Below are 20155 nucleotides of genomic sequence, written 5' to 3'. Positions count from 1 at the left end.
AGAAGATCGCTGTTTTAGGCCGATTTCTTGGGATTGATAGCTGTTTGGGGATGGCCCTGATGGGCTTCTCATAACCCAAACTATTTTCATTAAAAAAAGAAAAAGAAAAAGAAAGTTCCCATAGCTGCCAGGCCGGGTGCCAGCGGTGCCCCCTCCCGCTTCGAAGGGGGGGGAAGCCGGCCTCCCCGGCCCCTTTAAGGCCCCTCCCGTCGGGCCCCGCTTCCCCCTCCCCCGCCCTCCCTCTCCCGCATGGGAGTTGTAAACAGTTGCCTCCCCCTTCTTTCGGCAGGCCCCGCCCCCCGGCCCCCCGCTCGCATCTCATTAGCATAGATTAACGCCGGGGGAGCCGGAGTGCAGGTGCGGAGCCGGCGAGAGGGGAGCGCGAGGCGGCAGAAGGGAGCGCGGCAGGATGCGGTCGGCGCGGAGCTGCAGGCACTCGCCTCTGGCGGCCGCGGCGGGGATTTTGCTGCTGTGCGTGGCTGGCCGAGGTAAGCGCGGCGGCGGCGGCAGCGGCCCGGCTGAGAGCCGGCCTCTGGTCGCGCGCCCTCCCCCTCCCCTCCTCCCCGGGAGGCTCGCGCGGCTTCCCTTCGAACCTCGCCCGCTCGTCCTCTACGGCTGCCGCCGGGCGCTCCTGCGGTAGGCGCGAGAGGACGAGCCGGCGGCGCGCGGCGGCGGAGCCGGGAGCGAGGCAGAGCCGAGCCGAGCCAGCCAGACCCACCTGCGGTTGGAGCGAAGGGGGCTCCCCGGCCCGCCCGCTTGCCCGCCGGCACGGCTCGCCTCTGCCCTCCCAGCCGGGCAGTGGCCGCGGATGGACCGAGCGTGCCCTCCGCCCGGGGCCGCGGCCCTGGCCGAGGAGGGGCGGGCTCGCGCTCCCCCCTCCCGCCGCCGGCACCCTCCCGCCCGCATTGGGTGACCCTGGTACTCCCCGCGCCCGCCGCAGCAGCAACGGGCTGCGGGGCTGGAGGTGGCGAGGGGAACAATGAGAGGGCGCCGCAGGGACCGCGCTGCCGGCGAGGCTTTGTTCGACGGAGAGTGTGTCTGCGTGTGTGTGTGTGCGCGCGCGCGCGCGCGTGTGTGTGTGTCCCATTCCCACTTTGTCCGGCGAGCCGTGGGTAGGTTTGGGTGCCTATTTTGGTTCTCTCCGTAGCTCGTCCGCCAGATGATGCCCGGGAGGGGGGGGCATTGGCAGCAGCCTAGAGGTCGTTCACTGATGCTCTTTCAACTCCTAAATTGGAGGGGAGGGGGCGTCTAGATTCCTTCCTGCTTGCGCCTATTGCGGAGGGGCGACCTCACAATTCCTGAAGCATCCTTTCTTTGTAGATCAGTTTCTGTGTCCGACTCCAACGTTGCTTTTTGATTCCCGTTTGGGGAAGGGCTGGTGGTCGCTTCCTTTTGTTCATTAGTGCCACGTCTAATTGTTCAGCTCTCACTCTCCAACGGATCGCGGTTCTAAAAAAAGGCATCTAAATAGCTACATCATCTCTCCCCCCCCCCTTTCCCTTCTTTCTCTTTTGCCCTCATTTTCTATCGCAACAGCCGGGGCCACGAGTTGTGTTGTAGAAGGAAAGGCATGTGAGGTGGCCAGACTCAATTCCCAGGACTTCTAAGTGAATCCACCTTTGTCACATTTTTCCTTTCCCCCACCTCTGCGGGGCCATAAGGTGGCTTGACCGCTCCACCCCGTCTCCAAACAAACCGTCCTGAATGTTGCTCTGACCATTGGGGAGAATTACAAGAGCAAGTACAAGTAAAAATGGCGTTTCTAAATCACCCCCCCCCCCAATCCTGGGTATCCGTCAATTCCCATCTGATGCAGCAAGCACGGGGGGGGGGGGCGGGGGAGGCGGGTGCCGGGAAGAGAACAAAGCCGGGGAAAGTAAGATTGGGGGAGAAAAAAAAAAGGCAAGCGGCATTTTGGTCTGTTGAGTAGCCTGGTCCAAAGCACAAAGATGTTCCTTTGATTCCAGTTTTAAGTGTTTCAGTTTAATGGCATTGTAGATCTGTCTGACTGTGAGCTGAGCCGGGGAAAAGGCCTTTCATCTCCTTCCACCTTGCAGTGGGTGGGATTCATTGAAAAGGTCAGACTTCGGAGCTTTACATTCCCTTCTCTTCGCAGTTCACAGAGAAAAGTCTGAACTGTACTTGTAAGTGTCTCAACCAATCAATCAATCAATTTCTCTTTGGAGAGGTCAGCTTCTGTTCAGGCAGAAGTTCCAGCACAGCATGGGGTCTGCAGGCCTGTCAGGTGTGCGTCTTCCGCTGCGATTTTTTCTTGCAATCTGTCCACCTCTGTCCTTCACTGTTCAAGGATGCAATTATAAAGCAGGCCAGCAAATGGCTTGGATGAGGAATTGCGGGCGGCATAAGGCAAATGGGGCTTGAAGTAGGGTTCCGTGTTTGCAAGCGTGTGTGGGTGACCTTTACACACTCTCCTTCCTAGCTTCTGTGAGCTGGCTAGGTACTTTTCAGATCGGTAATTGGTTTATTTCATCACCATATAAGAATGGGCAGGGACGGTGAAAGAGTGTGTTCAGACGGCCTCAGCCATTCCGGCTTGTTCTTCCGCTGAAAGGACCAGGAAATAAAAAGATGGTGAATGTTAAGTCCAACTTTTCTTGAACGGTTTCGTGGATGTGTCCAAGGTTTGGTAGTTCGCAGAACTCCTTATGCAACATTTTTTAGTAGGCATCTGCTCTATGATGAAACATATATTTAGGGAAATGAAACTTAAGTATAAAATGTACTTATTAAAGATATGTGTGCATTTTGTTAAATAAATGCACCATTTGGGGATAAGCTTATTAAATCTCTGGGAGACTCATCTTCAGTAAACGCAGGCTGTGTGGTGCAAGCCTTTATGGGGAAAAACCCCAAAATTGTTGATTGAGTGAGAAAAGCCACCATTTTTGATATATAGTCTTTTCAGTAGCTTGGAGTTTGATTTTCCCTTCCACAACACCGGCGGTCTTGCAGATTTCTCATTCAATTTCAACCCGATTTTCAATTCTGCTTTTGCTGACAGTTTTTATCATCAGGGCAAACCTAAAAACCTGTTTGTTTGTTTTTAATAAGCTAGCGCTTCAGGCTTGGCTTTGCTTTTTCATTTTGGTTGGAAAAGCAGCAGGAAAGTGTGAATACTGTGTATGTACATGGACGAGTGGCTCAAAATAAAATTGGTGGATGCTCTTTTGCTGTCTCCCATTGTTTGATTAAAAAAAGAAGTAGGGGCAGAAGCTTTTTAGCAACTGGAGGAAAGAGAGAGAGAGAGAGAGAGAAAGAGAGAGAAGCCCACAAGTTTTGAGGCAGAGAAGGACATTTGAAAGGCAGAAGCTCTGGCTGCTGAACGAAAGGGTTTGCTCTGCCGAGATGCAAGATATGGTTTGTGTCGGATGGGCAGGCGCATGGGGGGAGTGATGCTCAGCCAGCAGGGGAAGTGATCGCAGAAAGTGCCTGTGATAGGGGTGGAGAGGAGGGGGAAGAATCTGGTTGCAAAGAAAATAGAACTGGTCTTGACTTTAATTTTGTGACTTTGCAACGAACTCTCTTCTGTTCCTTATCAGAGGCAGCAGGTCCATGCGCTGGGTAATTGCATTCTGCTTTAATCAATAGCTGGACTAAATCTACTTTCTAGGTCAGTGAGGGGAGGGTGTGTTTCCGTCCCCTCCCTTTTCCTCGCCCGCTCCTTCCTTTTCCTGCTTTACTCATCCTTCAGGCAGCAGAACCTGAATAGGGTTGTGGGCACGGGGAACAGGAGAATGACAGGAAAATGTCTTCAAATCAGCCTTGATGGACGGCAACAGTAATTATAGACTGTTGGGGTCCTAGAGTTTGGAGGAAGAGGTCTGCAGCCCTTGTGTTTGCACAAAGCATTGGGGCTTGCCAGGTGCATGAGTTTGCTTGTCAGGAAAAGACACTCTGCACATGCCTAAAAGCGCTACATCTGGCATTTCCATTTCTTTTTGCAAAGTAAGTGACCTAGTCTGCTTCTCCTCTCCTCTCCTCTCCTCTCCCCTCCCCTCTCTTTGTCTTTCTTTCCCAGGGACAGTCCCTTAAAATTAAAAGTCCTCGAGCAACCAGGCTTTTCAGTTGAATATTTTCAAAATAAAAGACGCTGGAAAAGCAGAGTTTGAAAAACTGTAAAAGACCGCAGTTATTTTTTAACATAGCCCTGAGAGGAGAAAAGAATCAAAGGAGCATCCCGTATGTTCTATATGGATTTATGAGCTTCTGGTGTAAGGGACAGTAACTCCAAAATAAAGGGCCTGGGGTAGCTAAAGTTCCTTAAAATGAGCAATGCTCTGGGCTTTTGAAATTTTCATTCTGGTTCCAGGGAGCAAGTTTTCAGAGAAAGAGGGCTGGGATTTCCCTGGTAGGGCTGTAAGTTGAAAGAAATACCTGTGAAATTGAGAACCACAGTTGAGGATTGTGTGGAAAAGAAGGGGTTTGTCTCTCTCCCTTTTCCCTGTAATTGTCATTAATATGCACATTAAAGCACCCAGTCAGTGCATGAGACCCCCCCACTGAGGGAGCACACTCCCAGGTCTGTATCCAAAGAGAATTCTTTGTGTGTGTGTGTGTGTGTGTGTGTGTGAGAGAGAGAGAGAGAGAGAGAGAGGGAGAGAGAAAGAGAGAAACAGAAACATCACTCTTGTAAAAAGAGGAGGGAGTCCAGAGACAGCAAGTGAGCCCTTTTATGCAAATGTGCTTACAAAACACTTCCTCTGTTTGATGCCAGAATTAATCGTTGCAAGAGCTTTCTTGCTTTTTTAAAACAAAAATGTATAAAATAATTGACTAGAATGCAGCAATGTTTTCTTCTTGCATCCTGCCTGCCCTTGCCCTTGCCCTCTTTGGTAATAGCAAGGGTGGAATATTGGGTGGAGCAGAAACAAACCTTCCACTAGGCTAACTTTTGCTAGAGCTCAAATCCGGCACTAGTTTGGAACACGTCAGGTGCCAGAAAGATACCCTGACAGAGGCATAGTCTGCCTTTTCCTCAGTCTGCAGTAGCTTTATTATATTCATAATAATAAATCGATGTTAGAGTGAGGAAATGCAGGCTACCTCTGGCTGGCAGACCCCTCTCCCCTTTTAAACAGGTAAAAGTTTTTTAAAAAGAGAAATGAAGAGAGAGACAGAGTACCTGTAGAACACCTAGGAGCAGAGTTTTTTCATATTTTGCAGAGTCCCACAGAAGACAGGGTGAGTTTTGATAGCACTCCATCTATCTCTTGAAAAGCTTGATCTGGGTTTTTTTTTAAAAAATGTGATCCCTCCAAATTAATTGCTCAGTCTCTTGAAAAATAGCACCTTGAGTGTGGAGTGCTGAATCCTCTGAATTAATGGAGGTTGTACACAGTGCACTGATGGTTGCTATTCCACAGCTAAATGGAAGGAAATAGTTGTGTGGCCAAGCCTGGGGACCAAACCTAACCAAAGAGTTTGCCTGCTGCTCTTGTCCAAAATGTATCCGTATTCTGGCGTGGAAAGGAAAGCAAATTCTGTGCCAGCCTTCAACTTGCTCAGCACTGGCTCAGGTTGCTTGGGATTTAAAGTCCAGCACATCTGGATTTGCTGCTTTGAATTCCTGGTGTCACAGTATTTATCGTTTGTTGTAATGGGGGGGGGGAGAGAGAGAGTATGTCTGTACGTGTCTGCCTCCTCTCTCTAGGAGTTGTCTACAGGTAGTCCTCGACTTACGACCACAATTGGGGCTGGAACTTTTGTCACTAAGTGAGGTGGATAAGTGAGTCATGCTCAATTTTATGGCCTTTTTGCTGTGGTCGTTAAGTGGATCACATGGTCGTTAAGCAAATCCAGATTTCCCCATTAGCTTTGCTTGTCGGAAGCCAGCTTGGAAGGTCGCAAATGGTGATCACATGACCCTGGGATGCTGCAATCATCGTAAATACATGCTGGTAGCCACACACCTGAATTTTGATCACATGACTGCAAAGACGCTGCAAGTGCGAGGACCAGTCACAAGTCACTTTTTTCAGCACCGTCGTAACTTCCAACGGTCACTAAACAAATGATTGTAAGTCGAGGACTACTTGTAGTTGTATAGCCTCTTCTACAGCAAAGGATGCACTTGGCGAAAATGTGGTTGGTGGGTCATGAAAAAGCAAAAACAAAAATTTGATTGAATTTCATTCAATTGAGAATGAAATGTAGTAAATATAGCCCCATTCCAATGGTGCATTTAATAATGTAGTTACCATTTGGTATCACCCTTTTTACAGTCTCCTTAGGAGTGGCGAAGGTTACAGGCAGCTTTGGGACCTTAGATAGGTATCTCTGTTGTCTCCCCCCTCCCCCAGCTCTTTGCACAGTGGATTGGCAGGTAATAGCTTGCTTGGGAAAATTAACCCCTGCACTGGGGTTAATTTTGCTAAGAATGCAACCCTGGGAGATTTGGAACTGAAATCAGGCCTTCGCGTGTACTCTGTTCTCAGTTGCCCTTTCCCAGATTTCTGCTCTTGGGTTGATGGGCAAAGACAGAACCCTTTCTGCTTTTGAATGTGTGACGGTTTGTTTCTGGATTATTGGGGGCAGTTTTTTTAACGAAGTCCTAACCAGTGACCTAGGACGGTGTTTCTCAACCTGGACAACTTTAAGATGTCTGGAGTTCAACTCTCAGAATTCCCCAGCCAGCCTGCTGTCTGGGGAGTTCTGGGAGTTGAACTCCAGACATCTTCAAGTTGCTAAGGTAGAGAAACACTCACCTAGGATTTTGCTGCCCCTTCGAAACACACAAAGACAACTTGCCTTGGGGAGCAGGAGGCCTGCAGTCGATGACGCTTCCATCCTAGTTTGGAAAAAGCACATTGCCAGTTGCAGATGGTGAATTCAAAAGAGCGATCTGCAATTTGGCAATCACAGAGGGATTTAGCGTCAAATGGCAATTTCTTTGTGCGTGCGTACTTGTTTCTTGATTGGTTTTTGTGTGTATCTGTGTGTGTGCTAGGAGGGGTTGATTTGCACTGTACAGGGCTGTTGGTGGAAAGCAGTTTGTTTGCACCCTGCTAACTCGGGTGGGGGAGGGGGAAGATAGCACTTTGTGATAGAGCAGCTACCTTTATTTTAGACACATGGAGGATGGGAACTTGATTTTAAAGGAGCAGGTGAAAAATGGAGATCTGCTGGCCAGACTGAGCCCAAAGGTTAGAAACATAGGTGTATTTCATGAGTTGGCTTGCGTCTTGCATCTTGCAAGTCATGGGGGGGAGGGGCGGAGAAAGATAGCTGCTGTTTGCTGAGACAGCTAGTTCTGTTCTAGGATGAAGGAAGGGATCTTGAAACAGGGAATTGGTGGCTGTTGGGTTAGATCTGGACTCCTAAGTCTTACCTTTTAAGGAGACCGCTTCTGGGCATAACCCCAGTAGGGCAGTGGGGTTGTGCATTTCGACCACTTTCTTCCAAACTGAGGCCCAGATTGCACTGGGTGGAAAATAAACATTTGAAACCTTCACACCTGCAGCTGCTGCAATCTTGTGTAAAGTGGAGCCAAAGCTTATCTTTGAAAAGTCTCTCGATCAGGATTACTCTCCATTCAGTTACTGACTGGGAGAAAAGCTTCTGGGCGAAGGAACAGATTTGTAGGAGTGTGTGTGTGTGTGTGTGTGTATAGAGGAGATAGTTTGGCGCCCCTCATCTGTGCAAAGCCCCCTTGGCTCCTTAAAACAGCTCTTACCTTCAGCATCATAAAGTGCAGGTCTCTCTTCAAAAAAAAATCAGAATCTGTCAATTTTAATTTAGTTCGAGACCCAGGGAAAAGCCTCTGGGGCGTTTTCCTCCACATGGTGAATGCTAAGAGACTTTGGGGGAGGATCTCATTCTTAGATACTTTGGTGATTCCCTCCTGTGCACGAGCCAAGGGGTGGGGGGGCTGTACCTTGCTTTCATGCTGCCAAGCTGAGTCTGTCTGTGCAAGGCAGGAGGGCTTTGTGCTGTAGTACCAGGGCCATGTCTGATGGCACAGGGATTCAAACTGCTCCGCTGATCCTGCCAGCTGCTGCTGCTGCTGCTGCTTTGCACAAAAGACGGTCCAGAAATCAGCAAACTCTGCCTCAAATCAAAGGTCTTGGTTTGAAATCATTTGGGTGGGGCCAAAGCTGTGAAGGCAAAGTCAATGGTTCCCCTTGTGAAAGAAATTAGGGGGGGCGGTAAGAGAAAGCCATCCTTTGAGCCCTGAACCCATTTGCAGCCTTGAGCATGCTAGGCATTTTTCCACCAGCTTTATGAGCTTTGTTGTACATGATTAGCCTGCTACTCTTTAAGCAAGGTTTCCATTGGTCCCAGTTTTGGAAGCAAAAGTTGGATCCACCTTTATCGCCTGGCCAGACTGTCTATTTTGGGTTTTAGCTGAGCCCCGTGTGTGAATCAGCCCTTGTGCATGCATAAACTCTGATTTGTTGTCTGGGTTTATGTATGAATCAGGCCGGTGTGGTTGTTCCAGAAACCAGGGTCATCACAAGGCAGTGTGTCTTAGTGCTGTGTGTGAACACAGACTGGTTTCCATGAGCAGCCTGGGGACTCCTGGGGCGCCAGAATTCAGGGTGGGGTGTAGGCAGAGATCTGCTCATTCTCGGGGAGGCCAGATAGATGCCTTTCAGAGGAAGGTGTAAGCGTCCGCTGGGTTATGAACTGAAGTGACATTCCTGAGCTCCAAGACAGGGTTTGCGCTGGGCTTGCCAAATCAGGGAATTCACTGGATAACTGCCTCTTCCTTTCTGCTGAATCGACCTCGCAGGCGTGTTGTAGGAAATGTGAGACGGTTTGGGGGAGAGAACTCGAGCCCCTTGGATGAAACTTGGCACCGAGTGTTAGAAGCAGCACCTTGCTGCCTTCCGATCCCAAACACGGGGTTAGGTATGTGTGAACGCTGGCTGTGAACGCGGTCCCTTAGGAACTGCGCCTACCTTTACCCCCTTCACCGACACCCTCCTCCCCAGGTCAGCAAACCCCCTGCGCCTCCCATCCCTGCACCGGAGGCGTTTTGTTTCCCGGCCGGGAAGCGACGACATCCGCTCTTTTCGCGGGCGAACCGCGTTTCTAAGCCGGGCTCCTCCCGCGACCGGGAGCGGCGGGGCGGCAGGACCCGGCAGAAGCGAGCGGCGGGGAGGCGCCGGCGCGGCTCCCTTGGCATGCAGCTCACGCCTCGCCTCTCGCCTCCCATTCAGAAAATAATAAAGCCCCCGCTCGGAACGGGCTGGACCCGCGCGGGGCGGAAAGCGGGCCGGGCGCGCGGGCCGCGCAAGCGGGCGCGCGCAGGGTCACCTGTCCGGGGAGGACGGAGCGGCGCTGCGCGGCCGGGGTGGGAAGGCGGTTGGATTTTGACCCGCCACCCCCGGCTTTGGGCGTGCAGAAAACTTTCCTCTTTTGGGCTAAGCTGAGTCGCGTCGTGGCCGCGGACGCGTATTTTGCTTAGCCGCCTCCCTTCCCCAGTTCCAGCGTCGGTGTCAAAGATACAGTCAGAACTAATTATGCAAGTTAATTAAGGTGATGCACATGTATTTCATTCTGCATAATCATTTCTTCTCCTGGCATTTGAGGTTTGGGTAGCCTTTATATCTATATACTTTTTTCCCCCAGAGGAGTGATGCGGTGGGGGAAGAGTGCGGTGAACTGCTTAATAGCAATTGGCCTGCTCAACTGCAGATGAGATAGCAAGCAGCGGCTGGCTACCTGGCTGTAAAGGTTAAGGGTTTAGCTGCCCCTGCATCTTTATGTGTTAATTTCCACAGATGTTTTTCCAACTGAATCTGTTCCCTTACAGTAGTTCTCTCATAGCTTAACTCCTGCTTGGGAAATGGCAGGAATGGCCTACAGGTAGTCTTTGCTTAACAACTATTCGTTTAGTGATGACTTGGACTTACGACAGTACTGAAAAACCCGACTTATGACCGGTCCTCACACTTAACAACTGTCACAGCGTCCCTGTGGTCACATAATCACAGTTTGGGCGCTTGGCAACTGGTTTGCTTTCATGACCGTTGCAGCATCTTGTGGTCATATGATCGCCATTTTCAACCTTCCCAGCCAGCTTCTGGCAGCAAAATCAAATAGGAAACCACGTGATTCGCTTAATGACCACATGGTTCACTTAACAACTGCCACAAAAGTTCGTAAAATTGGGTCAGTTTTGCTTAATGACCATTTTGCTTAGCAACTGAAATTCTGGTCCCAATTGTGGTTGTTAAGCAAGGACTACCTATATATGCAGTAGAAGATTTTTTTACCCTCCATTTTGCTGCAAAATTAAAAGAAAACAAGCAGAGATTTGATGCCCCTTGTGGTAAATCTCCAGAAGCCTTTGGCCACACATTTCTAAGATGTTCTGTATAATCACATTGTGAACTTGTAGGTAGCCAGCTGACATTTCTCTAAGTTCCAGCATTCTGCAATTAAACTGTGTTATTTTGTGTGTGGGTCTGGTTATAAACTAGGGCAGTCTTTCTCAGCCTTTTTACCCTGGAGGAACCCTCGAAATATTTTTCAGGCCTCGGGGAACCCCTGCACATTCAGGCTCAAATATGGGCCAGAGTTTACACAATGATTATATTTGTTTCATGGGTAGGCCTGGATATATGCCTTAACAGTGTTCTTAAACTGAAAATAGAGAATGAAACCTACCTCTTTAATGTGAAGTTGCCGGACTTTGAAATAATTTTTTAAATAAATTGTGGTCTCCCAGGGAACCCCTAGTGACCTCTTGCAGAACGCTTGTTGAGAAACTCTGAACTAGGGTGTATAGTTGGTTAAGCAAAATAGAGCTTATTTGTATTTATTTTAATTTATATGGCTGTCTATCTCAGTGTTATGACTCTGGGCGGTGAACAGCAGTTCAAAACATACAACCACACCCCAATAAATATGGAAATGGCAGCTGAGGTAAAAGATCTGAACTGTCAACACAACCACCCACGGGCCCTGTCGCGTATTCTAATCTCCAGGCCAGGGACACAGCCACGTCTTCACAACCATATGGAAGGCCCCCAGGATCGGACCAATCAGATCTCGGGGGGGATGATGTTCCAAAGGGTGGGCGTCATGACAGAAAAGGCTCTCTTCCTGGGTCCCGCCAGATGGCACTCCATAATAAACAAGACCTGGAGCATGCCTCTCTTGACGGATCTGATGGGATAGGTGGACACAACTGGAGAGGGGTGGTCCTTCAGATAACCTGTCCGCATGCTATGATGGACTTTACCAGCTCCTCGAATTCAACCCAGAAGCACATATGAAATATGCACCAATCAAGGAGTGCACATAACTGCCTGCATCACTGCATTATGTACCAGGTGCAGCTTCCAGATGCTCTTCAAGGGCAGCCCCATGTAAAGCGCATCTCAGTATGGATATTCAGGAGGTGACCAAGGCATGAGTGACTGTAAGCAGAACCTCCGGGTCCAGGGGCAGGCACAACTGGCACACAACATGAAGTTGTGCAAAGGCCCTTTTGGCCACAGCTGCCCCCTGCTCCTCAACAGGAGCCGTGAGTCCAGGAGGACCCCCAAGGTGTGCACAGGTCCTATCTGGGGTAGTGCAACCCCATCCAGAGCTAAAGATGGAAGATTCCCAGAACCTGGAGGCCCTGAAACCCAGAGCTACTCAGCCTTGCAAGGGTTGAGCTGAAGCCTGTTCTACCCCATCCAGACCCCTACAGCCACGAGACACCATGGCATTGCTGGGCCGGCTTAGCTCGGAGCCCAGCTAAAGAGAGAGGCTCTGTGGATCTGTGGTGGCTAGAAGGGTATGAGAATCCATTTGAAATTTCCATATTGCCTTTTCTTATATATAGTGTCTTTTTAAAAAAAGTCTGTTTTGTGGTAAACCTGCAGGTAGTTTATAGAATAGACTTCGGAACAAACTCGGTGAGTTGAACACTAATTCCCACCTGAGGCTTTGTGATTATCTGATCTGTTCTGATTGAACGTTGGAAAAACGCTTCCTCCCAGCCAGAGTGGTTTAATGGCGGAGGCAATTAGCCAGAGAGGTGATGGGCTCCCTTTGCCGGATGCGTTCAAGCTGAGTCTTTGCTGCCGTCGGCCGTAGAGGGTTTAATTTGGATTCTTGTGCCAAGCGGGGGCTTGAATTCCACGGTCAATGATGGCTTCTTCTGTGCTTGTGCAGTCCATTTGCAAAAATTCCTGATTTCAGGAATTTAGCCCGTCTTTGCTTGGGTCTCTAAGCATTTTGTCGTCTTCCCTCCTCTCCCCCGACCTCAATCTCCCCTTTCTGCCCTGTATGAGCCATCTTGCATGGCAGTTGGATGTAGATGTTACTCATGACCTCCCGTCCCTTAAATAAATGTGTCCTCCCGCCAGGAACCGGCTTTGCTCGAGTGTTTTAGGAACTCTGCCACTGTAATGAAGCAGGCATTTGACATGAAGTAGCCTTGCCTGCCCTGGGCCCTCTGGGGTAGGGTGTCCAATTAAAGCGAGTCCCTTCCAGCTTTGGCTCGGCCCACCCAGACTGGGAACAGTTCTTGTACTGTCTGATGAATGAGGTGTGAATTGCTTCAGAGAAAGCCTCCCTCAAGCTGTGTTCACACTTGTTCATCCTCATTCTGGCTCTGCCACCCGGTTCTTGCCAAACTGTGAACATACTGGAAAAGCAGGGACCAGAATAGCACGAAGCACTTGCCCTTTGGGACTCAGGGCCCTGCTGACATCTCAGGTCTGACAAAGACGTGTTCCTGGGATGGGTGGGGCATAAAATCTTGGAAATGGTTAGAGGAATTTCCCAGCCTTGGTTATAGGGAGTTCATGAAGGTGGAATGATTCAAAATGCTTCTTCCCAGTTTCTCGCCACCTGGCTGAGTTGCACTTTATGAAATAAGCTGTCAAATGACTCCGCCCTCCGTCTCTTGGTAGTTTATGATGTGATCTCCCCTCCCCTCCCTCCTCCTTTTTCCCTCCCCTCCCCTCCCCTAACCTCTCCACAATCACTCACACTGACCCCTGAAATCTACTTTGCCAAAAGCGAAGAATGATGCCAGCACAATTTACCTCTCCCCATTCCTCTGCTCCCAAATGGGTATCATAGTGGAAGATGAGTGGGGAGACACACTCTTCAGGAAACCTTCTCTCAGTCTCTTGTTCTCCATGTTCTTCGTTCCTGGTGTTTGAGTCTCATTCATGCACTAAAAGGTAGAATGGTTGAATTTCCCTTCTCTCTGGTGTCCACTGCAAATCCAGATCACTGTACCCACACAGCCTGGAGCAGGTGCTGGGAAAGGCACCATGTGGGCGGTCCAGATGGATGTTGGAAGTTTTAGCACAACAACAGCATAAATAAAAAATGCTTTCTAGAGATGCTGGGAGTTTTAGTTCATCAGCATCTGGAATGCCACAAAGTGGTCTGTCTTTGACAGAGTACCTGTAACTGGAATCATCACCCCGATCCCCTCAACATAGAAGAGAGGCAGCAAAAAGAGTCCCTCTTTGAATAATGGATTAAATTTGAATAAGAAAGAAAGAAAGAGAAAGAAAAGAAAGAAAGACCAGCTTTGTAAGAATTGAGGCAGCATTCATGGACGCCATCAAACATGTGTGCTTGCAACAGAAAAGGTGTGCCAGATGTGCTAAAATGATATGGCCAAGCAGGATGGAACTGACCAGGCTGCTGATCCTCTTGAAGGTGGCCGATTAGGATGCTGGAAGAAGACGGCTCAGCTGCGTGGGGATAAGCAAGCTTCTTCCGTGCCACAAATTGCAGGAGCTGCCCCAGTTCATTTGCTGTCAGCTTTGCTGGGTCTGCCAATCCATCATCATCTAGTTATTAAAGGACAACATTAATGAAGAGGTGGGAGCCAAAGAGGCCATTGGGCTCCTAGGACAGCCAAGAGAGTGGGTGTAGAGAACCCCGCTCTGGGTACAGTGCCTTGTTTCTGTCTTGGAACTGGGAGGCAAACTCTGCAGCTTTGACCTCCATTCTGTGGCGTGCTAGGTGATTTTCCAGAGTGGAGCTCCAGGTGCACTTGGCAGTCCACTTGGCAGTCTGTGTACCTGGGAACTTGCAAAGCTGCTTCCTTTCGAGTCAGAGCCTTGGTCCACCTGGTCCATGGCCATGGACGCAGACTGGTGGCAGCTCTCCGGGTTACAGGCAATGCTTTTTTCCAGCCTTACCTCGAAATACTGGGGACTAGACCTTCTGTATGCAAAGCATATGCCGAATAATCAAGCTGTGGTCCTATTAAAAGGAAGGCTGTTCCACCTGAACTTTTTAAGCTCTGAATAGTCTGCCCTGGCTGTCAGTAGCTCTTTAAGATTTCAGACTAGAGTCTTCCTCAGCTTGATCTGGATCTCCAGGTTCCTCCCTATTTTGAGGTTCAGCTCTTCCTCATTGGGTGCTTCTCAAGCCATACAGCTGGTCCTGCTCTCCATCACATCTGTTCTCTACCTCTTTTCTGCTAGGCTTCTTACAGATGTTTGTGATTGGTTCCAGATAATGCTTTATAGACTGAAAACTATGACCACTGGTTGGATGAAATAATCTCTGAGCCTTTGGTGCGGACTGCTCTAACTGAGGATTATAAGAAATACTCTTTTCTTTTTTCTTTTTGGTATTGTCCATATATTTCTGCCTACTCTTCTAAGGTGCTGAGGGGAATTATGTATATTGGGTGGTGTGGTTTTATTTTCACAACCATCTGTAAAATGAGTTACGTTGAGCCGTGGTTACTGCTGTCCCAAAGTCTGTCTTCACAGTGTGGTGAGATTCAAACCTGGATCTCCCTAATCTAAGTTCAGCGCATTCTATTCAGGGACTCCCAATTCCTGAGATTTCTCTCTCCCAGCAAATAGGGACTATTCCTTAGATCAAACGTCTTGGCAGACTGATCTTATATAAGTAAAATAAAAAAAGATATGTGCTCTACAAATATATATGGGTCTCATACTTACTTATGGCTCCCCAGAGTATAACCCTCCCTCACAGAACTGCGTGTTCTCAAGATTCTCTGTGGAGAAGTAAAAATTTAAACTGGCTTAAGTCTCTGGCATCACTTTTGATGACTCAGACCTGCCTATAACAGTACTAGAAAGGTCTCCTTCGATGAAATTCTTGCTTCATAGCAATTCTGACATAGGCAGGTTGCCTTTGTCAAATTTATATGCCACCAGCCCTTTCTAAGAGCTGGCCTTAACCATCAGGTAGAATAAGACAAGTATCTCAGGTAAGATAGTGAGTGGATCAGAGAATGGTCCTTATGACTTCACTGTTGACCATTTTGTTCTCCAGAGCTGGCAGTGGTAGGACTGTCAGTCTGCCCTGCCCATTCACCATTTCTTATTGTGTTGCAAACTGGACTCTTGGGGGAAGACCCCTGGCTGAGGGAGCAGGCAGAGAATCAGGTGTTCCTGTTATTACTTTGCTTATGTGATGCATGCTGGTGCCACTGCATTGCAGTATTTGAATAGATGTAGGTGCCAGGTGAAACAGCAGTTAACATCTTAAGCGTTGAATGGGGTGTAACAGGTAGTTTGCCCAGTGTGCCCTAAGATAGTAATCTGTTTGCAAGTGCAGTGGGTTATCTTATCCCCTCTCCAGTATCAACATAAGTTTGAATTGGTTCTTTGTACCCACTGGGGGAGGTGTGCCATCATGCCCTACTTCTCGGGCAGCAAAATATCGTGGAATGGCCAAGTAAAGAGACTTGGAACTGCTTGAGGTCATTGGGGGAAGCTTGTAGCTGACCAAGGAGTCAAGTCCAAGTCTTCCTGGTTTGAATTCATCTTTTGACCATTGGATCACGTTGTCTATGTCGGGTTTTTAAAGGAAGGTTTGAGAAAGAAGTTCAGCAGGGTAGTTTACTTGCCCATGGTGGTATGGGACAAATGCCCCTTAAAAATGTTGTATCTTGTTTATTGCAAGTAAGTTTTAATTGGGACAAAACAGATTGCTGAAAGGGTTACAGTTTGGCCAGCCACCTTTCCTGGGCAGATTAGAACCCAGGGGTCCCAACTCACAAGGCTTTCCACATTGCATCTTCCCTTGGAGCAGTGATTGCTCCCCTCTTGTTTGGTTTCAATTGCTGAGCCTAATTGTTTTCTGCCTGCCCTATTATCTTGACTAAACATTGCCGTCTGTAGTTCAGAGTCTATTGCTAGCTTGGCACTTTTCTTTCAAGATTGTTTTCTTTCCTCTAGGCTACCAGGTTACGAAGATGGAGTGACCTAGGAAGTCAGCAAGGAGAGCTAATTATTTTATGTACAGAGGATGCCTACGAAGCCCGTCCCTAAGGACTCCGACCCAACTTCCTCTTTCTCTTGCTTGCAGAACACATCGGGAGATGGAGAACGCTGGATCCAGAGTGACATAGTGGCCACTGGGAATTGAGGCAGGGCTGTGGCTGCATTTAGCTTGATGGCACGCAAGTAATTAACAGTAGCACGCCTGTCCTTCTTGGGGCAGCTTGCCATCTGTTTATGCAAGGAATTGCTGGGATGCAGACTTCCAGGGACTTTTAAGGTAGATAGCTGATTAGTAGAGGAAACCTTTGCTCAGGCATCTGATGTAGATGTCCATAGTCTGGTTCCACGGTAGGAAGGGGTGCTATTTGCACCATCGTCGGTTACCGTATATACTTGTGGATAAGCCCATCTATGGATAAGCTGACCCTCGAAATGTTTGTATGTTTTAATTTTCACAATTCGCCTATCTGTGGGTGGCACATCTTTCATGATAGTTTGGTTAAAAATTTGAGAGTCGGCTCATCGTTGGATAGACTTATCTGCAAGTATCTATGGGTACTTTTCAAAAGTATTACCATATATACTCGCAGATAAACCCATCCACGGATAAGCTGAACCCAATTTTGGGGGTGTATTTTGGCACCTAAAATTCTTGGCTTATCTGCAAGTATATATGGTAATGAGAGCCAGTTTGGTGTAGTGGTTAAAGCATCAGGCTAAAAACCAGGAGTCTGTGAGTTCTAGACCCACCTTAGGCACAAAGCCAGCTGGGTGACCTTGGGCCAGTCACTTTCTCTCAGCCCTAGGAAGGAGGCAATGGCAAACCACTTCTGAAAAACCTTGCCAAGAAAACTGCAGGGGCTTGTCCAGGCAGCCTCCAGTCTCCAAGAATTGGACAAGATTGAACAGATTAAACACACACATACACACACACACACAGATGATCTTATGGTCGAACTGAGTTGACTCATTTGGGAATAACTGGCAGGCTTCTATGCTTGAGTTGAGTTATTTTGCTTTGTAAATACCTTTATTTGGGGTGCAGATTGTATGGGCTAGTCAACTTCTGTTCCTGAAACCGTTGTTCCTTGGGCTAATCTTTCCCAACCTCCAGCCCTCCGGATGTATCAGGGTGGGCCAGGAATTGTGGTAGTTGCAATTCCAGAATTCTGTGATTTGTGGTTCGTTGCAAGATGGCTGATTCAATATATTCTGGTTTGTTTTAATCATGGATTGATGATGCAATATATGAACCTAGGTACTGAGAACTCTATGAAGCTCTTTTCAACCGAATTGCAGTTTCTCAGGATCCATGGTTTGGAGCATATACTGTATAGCTGTTAGAGTAATATACTACAAACTCAATTTCAAACGTATCATTTAGGGCAATCATTCAGTTAAAGAAACTTGATGCGGTTAATTGTATGAGTTGTAATTAAATCTGAATAAATGTGCCTATGAATAAAACAATAGTTTTGAGTGGGGAAAACTCTCCTTAGTTGCATGTCTGTGTCACAGCAGGTACCATATCAGATACAGCAGTTTTGTTCTTAGTGGAGAGAAATATGCCTCTTCTAAAGAAATTTTCAGCACTTTTTTGATTTGAAGGCTTTTTTAAACATTAGGAAAGGAGAATCTCACAAAAGGGGAGCCACATTTGTTACAGGGAAAACCACAAGATTTTTATGGTGCCCACTGGTTTATTACTGCATAACATTTTGTGGACTGTAGTTAATTTCCTCAGCTGCTTGAGTTCTAAGTATATATGCACTGACGCTTGGGGATGAGGGAAAGCAGGTTGTAAACAGCGAGTGCGGTTCAAGGGAAATGAAATGCAGGAACTGCAGGCAGTGGCAATGGTGTCATTAGCAGTAGCCATTCACAAAAGTTACATACATACCATATGCAGTTCACCCAAACAAGATTATGCCTGCTCTGAAACTCTGATTTCTTGGATTAATAGGCAGGTTTTTATTATTCCAAGAAGGAGTCCAAAAGTCCATGTGCATGAGTGTAAAAAACCTGTTTAAAAGTCTTGCCTTCCAAAATGCCTTTGCGTGTTGATTTCAAAGCCTAGCACATCCTGCCTCAACTGGCATTCATTTCACACAAGTAGGGACCTAAGAAAACACAAGCTTTAGTATTCATATAAATGAATAATTTGTTTATCAGCTACCTGAATATTTGGGGTGCCTTTCAAAGGACTTTGATTTTCAGTTGATATATCAGTGTGGTTTTCAAAGTTCGTGGTACCATGACCCTCTGTGTTTTCATTGAGGTTGCAGTTGGGCAAGAAATAAATATACTACTTTCAATTATTAAATTTTAATGTATATATCACAGGACTTCTCCATCAGTGCCCACTCTGGGCTTGCCCAGGCAAAATGAGAAGCACAGGCCAAAGCATGTTTTGAGAGAGCCCTTCACCTGCAGGTTCTTTTAAAAAAAGTTGGTTGTGATCATCTGGTGGGTCTTGACCGAGCCGTTGAAAATCCGAGATAGATTGTGGAAAAAGGTGAGGCTGCGGTCCTAAAAATCAGTTTATTGGGGCAGAAGTCCTGTTTATTGAAGTGAGCTTACATCTGAATAAATGTGATAAATTTCCGCTGTCAAGGTACCAGTGTTAGGATTTGGATGGATTTCCAAGAGCTTTCTCATCTGGTTGGAACACACATATACTACATTCCTCATTTCTTCTTGCCTCGCCTGCAACTGTTCAGCTGTGCCTTCTTGGAAAGACGGGGGAAAGCATTTTGGAGAGCTGATGTTAATCTGTGTTGAACAATCTTGAGAAGGCTTTGGACTGATTTTAATCTGGAACGAAAACCAAGGACTGAGATGGAATTCTTAGTGTGGCGGTTCCACAATGTGCTTTAGAGGAGTTGGCCAGGGGTGTGGGGAGGCTGGCAGCTCCTTTCCATCAGATGGTTTTATGACATTGCATGAAAGTTGAGCTAGGGAAGGAGATAGAGAGCGGGTTGTGTTTTCTGCCGAGATTGCTTGCTCTGTGCTGTCTAAAAATGTCTCCATTCCATTCCATTTAAAAGCTGGATACAAAAATATGAGAGATGCAAGACCAATAAACACAATTAAAGCCTTTGATATAGCCAAAGCAGAAACGTCACTCTCAAGATAAATGGCATGTTTTGGCCATACCAATTTCCTATAGAGCTTAGGGCAATAGTTAAAAGGCTCTGTTTCATGGGAAGCCTGACATGACCACAAATAGGAAATTGAATTTGAAGCAAGACCTCATTTGCATTACTAGCTTCTCACAATAAGCCAAGTTTGGTTCAGAATGTGCTATGGCATGGTGCAGCTGTGGGGTGCATGTACAATTCATGCAGACTTGTACATGCTTATTGACAGTTTTTGCAAAACAGGCCACCCCCTCCCCCAAAAAACCCAGTCCCAAACCCTAAAAATTGAGGAGTCTGATGGTCGGGCAGGGCCATCTGTTTTTTATGTGGTTTTGTTTGATGGAGTGGTGCTTGCTCTGTGCTATTTTGTGTAAAGCAAGCGTCTCTCTTCCTTGACTTTTCTTCTGGGAAGCGAGATGGGTTTTTGAAGGAATGGGCTTGTGTGGGGAAATGTCTGCCCTTCTGCTACTGTAGGAATGAGGAGATTGCAGATTTGAGGAGAATCCAGATTTGGATTCAGATACCCCATAGCTGTACTAGAGGCAATGCTAGATACAAGTTGATGCATGCAGATGTTTTGTCTGTCTGTCTGTCTGTCTGTCTATCAAATTTTGCCACCGCCCATCTCCCCCCAGAAGAGGGACTCTGGGCGGTTTACAATAAAGCTAAAAAGTTTAAAATGCCATTGAACCATAAATAATACATAATATATAAATATAAATACAAGATATAAGTATAAAATAGCATCCGGATGGCAATGAAAGATCTCATTCGATTCGTGTCTGTATGAGGACCACTTTAAGGCACCAGCCATCC

The 20155-nt window shown here is 47.5% G+C and overlaps 1 protein-coding gene across 1 annotated transcript in view; it reads left to right on the top strand.

Moving 5' to 3' along the window:
- Positions 1-351: 351 nt before the first annotated feature.
- Positions 352-20155, top strand: part of CADM4 (cell adhesion molecule 4) — a 107893-nt gene continuing 88089 nt past the window's right edge. Inside the window, exon 1 of the mRNA XM_063312545.1 lies at positions 352-488. Within this exon, the coding sequence (XP_063168615.1) occupies positions 410-488 (79 nt within the window). The 5' untranslated portion in view covers positions 352-409. The remainder of the gene's footprint in view (positions 489-20155) is intronic.

Source organism: Candoia aspera, chromosome 10 (genome assembly GCF_035149785.1).
Source record: "Candoia aspera isolate rCanAsp1 chromosome 10, rCanAsp1.hap2, whole genome shotgun sequence".
Classification (NCBI taxonomy): domain Eukaryota; kingdom Metazoa; phylum Chordata; class Lepidosauria; order Squamata; family Boidae; genus Candoia; species Candoia aspera.
This window is presented reverse-complemented; position numbering and strand designations above follow the sequence as displayed.